The sequence below is a fragment of the Oncorhynchus kisutch genome, unplaced genomic scaffold, assembly GCF_002021735.2.
Source record: "Oncorhynchus kisutch isolate 150728-3 unplaced genomic scaffold, Okis_V2 Okis01b-Okis20b_hom, whole genome shotgun sequence".
Classification (NCBI taxonomy): domain Eukaryota; kingdom Metazoa; phylum Chordata; class Actinopteri; order Salmoniformes; family Salmonidae; genus Oncorhynchus; species Oncorhynchus kisutch.
The window spans coordinates 2,724,687-2,735,223 of record NW_022261978.1 but is presented as its reverse complement, the minus strand read 5'-3'; the positions used below and the strand labels follow the sequence as shown (position 1 = coordinate 2,735,223).

At 45.9% G+C, this 10,537-nt stretch overlaps 1 protein-coding gene across 3 annotated transcripts; it reads right to left on the bottom strand.

Moving 5' to 3' along the window:
• Nucleotides 1-374: 374 nt before the first annotated feature.
• Nucleotides 375-10,501, bottom strand: LOC109886770 (lysosomal alpha-mannosidase). Of its 3 annotated transcripts, XM_031811280.1 has the most exons (24): nucleotides 10,368-10,501; nucleotides 9,863-9,965; nucleotides 9,369-9,542; nucleotides 8,788-8,981; nucleotides 8,321-8,453; nucleotides 7,748-7,893; nucleotides 7,501-7,635; nucleotides 7,292-7,356; nucleotides 6,869-6,989; nucleotides 6,353-6,431; nucleotides 5,123-5,232; nucleotides 4,691-4,798; nucleotides 4,419-4,535; nucleotides 4,112-4,297; nucleotides 3,789-3,886; nucleotides 3,307-3,427; nucleotides 3,011-3,129; nucleotides 2,728-2,829; nucleotides 2,515-2,602; nucleotides 2,231-2,311; nucleotides 1,868-2,092; nucleotides 1,468-1,617; nucleotides 944-1,061; nucleotides 375-816 (listed from the first exon to the last, which is right to left on the bottom strand). In XM_031811280.1, exons 1-24 carry the CDS (start codon nucleotides 10,479-10,481, stop codon nucleotides 713-715), a joined length of 2,991 nt encoding a protein of 996 aa, XP_031667140.1. In that variant the 5' UTR covers nucleotides 10,482-10,501; the 3' UTR covers nucleotides 375-712. The 3 variants fall into 3 exon arrangements, with proteins under 3 accessions (XP_031667140.1, XP_031667139.1, XP_031667141.1); XM_031811279.1 differs by lacking the exon at nucleotides 7,292-7,356 and having other exon boundaries at nucleotides 7,436-7,635; XM_031811281.1 differs by lacking the exon at nucleotides 7,292-7,356 and having other exon boundaries at nucleotides 959-1,061; nucleotides 7,436-7,635.
• Nucleotides 10,502-10,537: the final 36 nt, after the last annotated feature.

Sequence of the window (10,537 nt, the reverse complement as noted above, 5' to 3'; positions counted from 1 at the left end):
TGGAGAAGTCATTTGTTCTTGTGAAAAATAGCTTTTACTGATGGTTCATTTTTATAACAGCTGTTGTGTAATTTTCTATGTGCTTTGACTTCCATTGTAGCACATAAATGTACATATTATAGTCATGTGGAGGAATGGGTGAGTGAATACACACTGAGAAACAACCTGGGTTTAATATCAGCTGCACATTGATCACTAATTGGTCTTATGACCAATCAGATTGGATCTTTTGCCCGTGTAAATGCAGCCTTAACCACTCATTTACGAAAGGCACATTCGAGAGGAATAAAAATCGCTTATTGCACAGAATATTCACTCGGCATGTAGAAAATGTGCACCAGTATGTGAATCAGAAAATATATATTGGTAACAGGTGTGTGTGTGTGAATAGTTTATTGATGTTAGTGACAAATGACGATTTAGTAATAAGTAGTTACTGAAAATGGCTTTGAAATACTAGAAAGGTTGTGGTATTGGCACTAAAATTACAACATAAAGGAATTGTTCAGCGGCTTCAAAGAAGCTCTTTTATAGGAGCTAATTTAAATCCCACTCCGGTCAACTCAATTATGACAAGAAATCCTGTTCATTTGATTCATCTTCATGTACTCAGACTCCAAATTATTTACATCCAATCAAGGCAGTGAGTTCATAATTGCTAAGCCACAGGGATTGATCATTGGCTAGTTCTGGAACGGAGGTTGGTGATTGACTATCTCTGCCTGACACGGAGCAGGAAGGTGCGTATCTCCATGGGCTTGAGGCTCACCTCCCACACAGAGGGGTCTCCCCCTCTCTTCGGCAGGGGCTTCTCACCTGAGGCAAATGGAGACAACAGGCATCAAGCCCCACAACGGACTAACAAAGGAATTGCTACACTAAAGCAGGTCAGCGGTCTTCACGCATCCTAGAGGGCTGAGTAAGCAGAGTTGATTTGTTACACCTGTGTGATGTGTACCTGACTCCGCCTTCCAGTCCAGACGCGTCATCTCATCCTTCCACTGATTGGCTGACAGGTTCATCTCGGACACGCCCAGCATGTCCAGAGTGGAGAACAGCTTCTACAGAGAGAGCAGTGTGTGAGTGACTGACGGAGAGTAGAGCATCTGTCAGTAACTTCAGTATCTACATTGCTTTCATGTTTTCAAAGCGGTTTGAAATGAATTAACTTGTGAATAACAGTTGTTACATCACGTTGAGACAGGAATGTATGGTATTAGTAAAAGGTTTCACTTTGTTTATGGCTCGTATGCATACGTGTGGGAGTTCTGAACCTGTAGGTTGACAGTTCATCTTGCTCTCCAAAGCCCGATACTGATGCTCCAGTCTGAGCAGTACTGTGTGTGTGTGTTCACCACTAACCTGACAGTGAGACTGAATGCTCTCCTGGGCTTGCTGCTGGTGCTCCAGCCTTAGAACCACAGTCTCTGTATGGTGTGTGTGTATACAGTATTACATATCACTAACCTGCAGATTAACAGTAACAGGCTGGGAATGCTCCTTGCTCTCTGAAGCTTGGTACTGATGCTCCAGTCTGAGCAGCACTGTGTCCTGGTCCCACTGAGACACTGTCAACAGGTGAACAGCAGGGGGCAGCACTGCCTGTAGCCCAGAGAACTGAGGTGGGGGGGTTCAAAGATGGGTTCATTTCAATAGTCCAAAGTGACACATTTCATCTGCAGAGCTGATAACTGTTCCTCAATCAGCCTCCTTCACTCTCCCTCCTTTCCTAGATGCCTCACCTCTTTCTCAAAATCCATTGAAGAAGGCCTGAGGGGCGGGACCTTGAACCTTCTCCAATACGGTTGAGAAAGAGGCAAGGAGGAGAACTTGAGGAAAGAATCATTTGCGATGGGCTCTCTCTCACCTCCAGCCTGGTACTCGGGTGCAGCTCTCCGTCGGTGAATGTGATGAGAGGCTGCAGTACCACTTCCTGTGCTAGGGGGCGGTGTGTGTCAGCAGCCATGGCAGGGGGGCTGAGGGAGAGGAGGTGGCGACCACGAACCACCAGGCCTTCTGGGTAAATGTCAGACGTCTCGTTGAGGGGCTCACCTACACCCCGGACGTCATCGTACAGCAACCTACGGTGGAGCTGGGGGGGATGGAGTATGTCAGATGTGACAGTGATAAAGATAGACAGGGTGTGGAGCCGGGGGAAAGAGGTGAGACGTGAAACACACACAACAGATGTCTTTGATGTCTTTGAGTAGTGAGAGACTGTGTGTGTTACCATGATCTCCAGTGATCCATCCTGGATGCTGCCCCCTCCCTGAGAACGGTCCGTCACTACAGTCAGCTGGTCCTTGTCATCCTGCACACACAACACACAGTGGAAGTCACCATTTACTATTGTCAGATAATATCACATGAACTTGTAAAACAGAGTGAAGAGTTTTGGACCAGAAGTCTACCACAGAAAAAGGAACTGTAAGTGGGAAGAGGAAAAGAAAGTGCATGATCATGAGAGAAGGAAGAGGAAGTGTCTGACCGGGGTGGATGACCAATGAGACACACCTTAATGTAAGCTCTAGAGTTGATTGGATAATAGTTGCCAGCAATTGGCTCAGACTGTCTCAGGTTCCACGTGGGCCGGTAGTCTTTCCTGTCAGAGACAGATATACAACGCATTAGGGTGTATACTGTGTGTCTGAACACACTACTGGAATACAGTACTCCATCATCAACACATACTGATGCGTAGAGTTGGGAAACACACAGGTTCCTCACCGTCTCTGCAGCACCTCTCTGCCGTTAGAGTCAGTGTAGAAGACACCAGAGGAGTTGATGCTGCTGTCTAGACGACTTATCACCTCTTTACCCAGGTCATCACTGATGGGGGGCAGATAGAGAGAACATGATACACTATAATCTATGGTACAGGAATACTTTCTAGTCCGTTAAAGACTCACTCCTTCTGCCAGACATGCACAGGCTGTCTCAATAACGCTCCATTCTCCTTCCAGTGCATTATCTGTGACCCGCCCCATGTGGCTCTGAGCCCCTTCCTCACCCTATAGGCACCGGGCCGACAGTCCACTCCAATTCCAGAGCCCTGCTGTCTGTGTAGAGACGGACCACCTGAGAGACCCAGGGACTGAACCACTGTCTCACCTCCTGCACCACGGAATTCTGAGGGAGGGAGGGAGGGGGGGGGGGAATAAGACAGGAGAAGGGGGTTAAGGCTGAGACTAGAAATTGTGAGATGACTGGAATGAATCTCGAACGTTTAGTGGGTCTCATGCATATTGAATTATATTGAAACACATGCAAGTAAAGAGACTAGGTGAAGTATAATGTAGTAGGTACCTGTAGTGTTTCTATCTTAGCCGTCTTGCTGATGATGAAGGGGGTAGAGGTGTTCGGTCTGAAGATGTAGGCCCCTGACATCTGAATACTCTCTGAGTTGTTACCATCGCTGGCGTTGTACCTGGACAAACATACACAGAACAAAGATGACAGAAAATCCCTCAATGTAACAATGCTAGCACACAGTGAGACTAAAGAAGAAGGATGCGGAGAGAAAGACAGAGGGAGAAATAATTATGGAAGGGTAGAGAGAAAGGGAAGGGTAGGGAGAAATGGAGAGAGAGAGGGAAGGGTAGAGAGAAATGGAGAGGGAGAGAGAGGGAAGGGTAGAGAAATGGAGAGAAAAAGAGGGAAGGGTAGAGAGGAAGAGAGAGGGAAGGGTAGAGTGAAATGGAGAGGTAGAGAGAGGGAAGGGTAGAGATAAATGGAGAGGGAAGGGTAGAGAGAGAGGGAAGGGTAGACAGAGAGTAAGTAGTACGGACCAGTAGAAGTTCTGTGACAGTTTGACAGTCTGTTGTGTCTCCAGGTTACTGAGGCTGCTGAGGAGACCAGTCTCCCGGTCAAAGGTCACCCTGAGAAACTAGAGGAGACACAAAGTGACAGAACAGGTGACATCCAAACCTAAAAACCTAGATACAAAACTGTCCAAACTTAAAACAACACCTTTCCAACATTGATATGTCATCATTAACGGAGACATTGTACATTTTGGAATATTGGTCTCCATTGGTGACATGAAATCAATACATCAAATATTTGCTTTCATAGTAGAAAGTACATTTGTGTCCAGCCATAAGACCCAGACCTTGTTCTGTACAGCCGTGGGAGCCCTGGGCAGTGGAGATGGAGGAGATGGAGGGCCGTTCTGAAGCAGGGAGACAGAGTAGGTGCTGTAGCCCAGGGGAGGGGCCTGAACCTGGAACAACAGCTCGTTGACAGCGTACCCCCTGCCCCGTCGCACCGCCGCTGTGGCCTGGGACACTGGGACCACCTGGGGGGGGGTGGGGATAGAGTGGGGTACTCTCACAAAACGCAAATACACACACACAATACATAACTGTCATAACAAAGGTTATTGAACAACGACATCAGAACAACGACAACAGACCAACCTGACTGTCCACAGCCTTGCCCTTAGCATCTGAGATACTGTAGGCCGTCCCGTTGACTGGCAGTCTAACTGGCCAACTGACTGGACGAGCTAGAGGGTTGTACACGTTCACTGAAAACTGACAGAGAAACATGGAAAAAGAGAGGAGGGAAATTTAACTTCAAGGAACCAAATAGGAATTGTGAGTGTGAGTGTGTGTGAGTGTATATGTGTGTGTGTGTGTGTGTGTGAATGTGTGTGAGTGAGTGTGTGTGTGTGCCCATGTAGTGTTACCTTCTTGCTGGTCTCTGTGAGGGGACACACACTGATGTTGAGGTGTTCACAGTAAACACGAGGAGCAGATGATCCACTCAGAGAGGATAGAGTGTTACTGACCAACACCTGGGACAGTGGGGAGAGAGAGGTTACACACACTGTACAGTGATATACTTTATTTAGTCTGTGTTCTATAGTCCTCCACACAGTGGGGAGAGAGAGGTTACACACACTGTACAGTGATATACTTTATTTAGTCTATGTCCTATAGTCCTCCACACAGTGGAGAGAGAGGTTACACACTCAGTGTACAGTAATATACTTTATTTAGTCTGTGTCCTATAGTCCTCCACACAGCGGAGAGAGAGGTGGAGAGTCAATCATACACAGTTCATCTAACAAGAGAGACTGCATGGATCAATAGAAAGAACAGGCACACATGGTAGGTACCTGGCAGTGTGCCCAGCCGTTGGCCAGTTTCCTAGCGTAGTCGTTGGCAACGTGTTGCTTTTCCGTCCCGGATACGGCGTCGTGATGCTGAGCCACTGCCATGGCCTTCTCTACCAATCACAACACAGAACACTCCCCGTCAACCTTGCTAATACCTTGCTTAATAAGAAGGATGCCAGTGTTAATAAGAAGGATGCCAGTGTTAATAAGAAGGATGCCAGTATTAATAAGAAGCATGCCCGTATTAATGAGAAGGATGCCAGTATTAATGAGAAGGATGCCAGTATTAATAAGAAGGATGCCAGTGTTAATAAGAAGCATGCCAGTATTAATAAGAAGGATGCTAGTATTAATAAGAAGGATGCCAGTATTAATGAGAAGGATGCCAGTATTAATGAGAAGGATGCCAGTATTAATGAGAAGGATGCCAGTATTAATAAGAAGGATGCCAGTGTTAATAAGAAGCATGCCAGTATTAATAAGAAGCATGCCAGTATTAATAAGAAGCATGCCAGTATTAATAAGAAGCATGCCAGTATTAATAAGAAGGATGCTAGTATTAATAAGAAGCATGCCAGTATTAATAAGAAGGATGCCAGTATTAATAAGAAGGATGCCAGTATTAATAAGAAGGATGCTAGTATTAATAAGAAGGATGCCAGTGTTAATAAGAAGGATGCCAGTGTTAATAAGATGGATGCCAGTGTTAATAAGAAGGATGCCAGTGTTAATAAAAAGGATGCCAGTGTTAATAAAAAAGGATGCCAGTGTTAATAAGAAGGATGCCCGTGTTAATAAGAAGGATGCCCGTGTTAATAAGAAGGATGCCAGTGTTAATAAGAAGGATGCCAGTGTTAATAAGAAGGATGCCAGTATTAATAAGAAGGATGCCAGTATTAATAAGAAGGATGCCAGTATTAATAAGAAGGATGCCAGTATTAATAAGAAGGATGCCAGTATTAATAAGAAGGATGCCAGTATTAATAAGAAGGATGCCAGTATTAATAAGAAGGATGCCAGTATTAATAAGAAGGATGCTAGTGTTGATAAGAAGGATGCTAGTAACAATAAGAAGGATGCCCGTATTAATAAGGATGCCAGTATTAATAAGAAGGATGCTAGTATGGACATTGAAACAGAGTCTGACTGCCACTAGTCTTAGACAACTCATGTAGTGATGATGAAGTAGTGCACTTGAATGTGATGAAAGTGTGTACACTAGACACTTACTCAGGGTCTCACTGTCTCCAGCTCCAAAAGGACCTTTCCTTGAGATGGGACCACCAAGGACCTCCAGCTGTTTACACGTCTGTGAAACCAGAGGGAGGAGAGGAATAATGCATTAACCACGTCTCCAGACATGGCCTCAGTGTGGGGCGACTGAACTGTCATCCCTGAGTGAATGTCTGGTGGCTTTGTATGAAAAGTGTACAAGCTGTCAAATCCATGACTCCTCACCTCCCTCTGGAAAGCTCATTGGAGAAGAGGCCCCAAGTCCCTCCCCTTCGACCTCCTCCTCCAACGAGGAGGAATCAATGGCCGCGTTCGACATAAATCCAACTTTAAAGGCAAGTCGAGACTGACTAATCTACAAATCACCTTACAACATCAATAACTGCTCAATATTACTTTTAGATCAGTCAGTCAGTCAAAACTTATCCATGACACATCACGGCTTTGAGGCTCTCAAACACAGCGTGTAAAGCTTTTCAGACTAAGCCATTGTCTGTGGTTTGAGTAGTGTACCTGCAGGTAGCTGTTGCTGATCCTCTCATAGCGTTTAAGGGCTGGACGGCTGGTGAAATATCCTGTCCAGAAGTCATGAGCTGAGTCAGCATAGGGGAAGAAATCATCTCCTTTTAGAGGCCTGACAGGGGGGGTCGGGGGTGAGAGAGAGAAGGGAAAACATTTAAATGACCTGTACATAATTTAAGGTAGCAGGAGGGAGTAGAGTACGTTGACTTCAGAGGCTGTTACTCTAGCTAGCTAGACATAGTTTAGTATTCTAACAGAATCATATAGTTAATATAGTACCATGTGAGGTTAGCCCTGTGTAGCTCCTGTAGGTAACAGGAGGGAGTAGAGTAGAGAACGTTGACTTCAGAGCCGTTACTCTAGCTAGCTAGACATAGTTAGTATTCTAACAGAATCATATAGTTAATATAGTACCATGTGAGGTTAGCCCTGTGTAGCTCCTGTAGGTAACAGGAGGGAGTAGAGTAGAGAACGTTGACTTCAGAGCCGTTACTCTAGCTAGCTAGACATAGTTTAGTATTCTAACAGAATCATATAGTTAATATAGTGGTATAGTACCATGTGAGGTTAACCCTGTGTAGCTCCTGTAGGTAACAGGAGGGTGTAGAGTAGAGAACGTTGACTTCAGAGCCGTTACTCTGCATCTGGTTGACGTAGCGAATGAGCTTGTCCAGGTTCTTATACCACAGGTTGGCGTTCTCATACTGGAAGTCTGACCCCATAGTCATTATGATGTGGTTGGTTTTATACACCAATGCCTGGTGCAGGGGAGGAGGGAGAGAGAGAGAGAGAGAGAGTGTGTGTGTTATTATGACTAACCTGTGTGTGTGTGTGTGTGACCGACCTGTATGTGTGTGTCTCATCTCTAACCTGTCCGTGTGCGATGTGGAGGAACCTGGTCACCACATCGTCAACATTATAGTCCTCCAGATCAGGGTCGTCTCTGATTGGTGGATCGTCACATGACTGGTCCCAACAGAAGCCCTCCGGAGGGTTGTACCCGTTAGGGAGGATACCTGGAGGAGAGGGGGCTGGGTTAGGCTACTGGGGTGGCTAGGGGTCAGAGGTCAGGGGTTGAAGGTGAGGTCAGTATTGATAAAGGGAGAGGAGTTTTGTCAAGAAGGGATACAGCTTTAGTCAAAATTAACTTTTCGTAGCAGGTTAGGACAACTTACACTTTTGACTTCAATTTGACACAAGCTGTATCCCATCTAAACATTGACCGGGGAGACGGGTGTTAGACTATAGACTACACTTGAGTGGGGAGAGAGGACAGATGTTAGTGCCGAAAGGGAAAGAGTAATATTGATGAAGAAAATGGGATATCCCAGGTCTATTGCAAAAACTGAATAGGTTGTGAGCAATATGACAGAAAATATCTAATGGAACGACTACGTGAAGCTGTTGCTATATTGCTAGAGGTTGAAGGTGAAAGGTCAGTACCAGTGAAGAGGTCAGCCATAGGGGGAGTGAGGCTCTCGCTGGCCCTCCACAACATCTCCTGTTCCCTGGCTACCATCCTCCTGTTACGATCCTGGTAGTCCAGACGACCAAAGAAGAAGCCGTCATAACCCATCTAGAACAGACAGAACCATCAGTCAATACAATACACACACCGGGTAGGTGCAGTGAAATGTGTTGTTTTACAGGGTCATCCATGGTAGTTTAGGTTACTGGACCAACGCTAGGCTTACTGGACCAACGCTAGGCTTACTGGACCAACGCTAGGCTTACTGGACCAACGCTAGGCTTACTGGACCAACGCTAGGCTTACTGGACCAACGCTAGGCTTACTGGACCAACGCTAGGCTACCTGCCACCCATTCAATACAATAAACACAGTACGGATTATAATCATTACCTACCAGTAATAAGAAACATTAAGAAGCACTAATGAATACGACCCTCACCTGTGCGAACATGGAGGCGTGCTCGCGGGCGTGCCCGAAGGGGTCGATGTGCCAGGCGACGCGGGGGCGACCGCAGTGTCCGAATGTGTCGTTGAGGAACCGCAGGCCCATGGTCATCTGGTCTATGACTGCACTGTAGTGGGTGGTCGCCTCGTCACTCATACACCAGCCCCCGTTCACAAACTCCAACCGCCCTGAGAGGGAGGGAGGGAGGGGGTTAAAGGGGTTATAACTGTTTATAACCTCTGAATTGCAATTTACATCTGTTCAATAACACCACCAATAGCAGTCACACTCAGGTGAGAGAGATGCTTTATCACACTGCTATAACACCTACATCCCTTCTCTCATTAACCTGCTGTCTGACTGGCTCCTTCCCCAGCAGTAGAAGGTGAACTCTCCCGCTTTATAACGTCTTCCTGACATGTTTTATAAAGGCTCTATAACCCCTCTCTGGCCTCACCCTCATTAACCTGCTGTCTGACTGGCTCCTTCCCCAGCAGTAGAAGGTGAACTCTCCCGGTTTATAACGGCTTCCTGACATGTTTTATAAAGGCTCTATAACCCCTCTCTGGCCTCACCCTCATTGACCAGCTGTTTGACAGTGTTCTGCATGTCATCAGTCTGTTGTTTCCACCAGCGGTAGAAGAAGGCCGTCTCTACGTAGATGAAGCGTCTGTCAGGGTTCTTCAGCAGCTGGTCCACCACAGAGTCCAGAATGTACTGCACCCCTGCATGCTGGATGTCATTACGGTCTGGAACGACGACAGGCAGGTTACATACACAGGTTAGACACACACACACACACACGTGATAACACATATGCACACACAATACAACATCTATCATGAGGTTCACATCCACCCAGTCATGAGGTTTGAAATGTAAAACCATGTGATTCTAGGTTATTGTAGGTGTTATGTATGCCTATAATAAAAGCCTCACAACTATGGTTTTAACAATGTGTCAGTTTAACTTTTAACTATACCACCTTGACCTATGACATAGCTGTTTATGAGTGTGTTTGTGTGTGTTGATGTGAGCCACATGATAGATGGGTGGGGGGGATACAGACCTCCATAAAAGTATTGGTCCACGGTCTTGAGCCAGCCGACGTCGTCGTGGGTGTGGGGAACCAGATGCACGTTCAACATCCCAGGCTTGGTAGCGTGACATGACTAGGATGTGTAGCACACACACGATGGGAAAATAATGAGGGATTTTAGCTGGTGGGCTAATGTTATGGGAAGGAGAGAGGCATATTGGAGGCGACTTAGCTTTATAAACATTGTAAAGTTGGAATTGTAATTAAACCACCAATGAAAACAGTGCAAGACCAGACTTGGTGCAAGACTGGCTAGATCGAATGGGATTTGTAGCTTTGCACTTCACGTTTTAAGTGGAAGTATAAATCTGTTGTGCCAGGAATATAACTTCTGCTACTGTGTTCTCTACACGAAAATTAAAGTGTTTGAAATAGGCTAAAGAAGAAGTTCATCAAAGCTGCAATACAATACACGGTTTAAGTGTTTCAGTTGCGTTTTTATTCACCACAATAGGGATAGGAACTATAGACGTACCTTGTATCCACATGTAGGACTTTCTTGGGGTGTTTGACAGACGGGAACGCCCCAAACGCCGCTTTGAAATAATAACAGGAGGAACACAAACGGTGTATACTCCGGAGTCGCCATCTTGGAAAACAGCCACGAGTCATGTGACATTTGTTTATGTATCTTTCCTATCATGT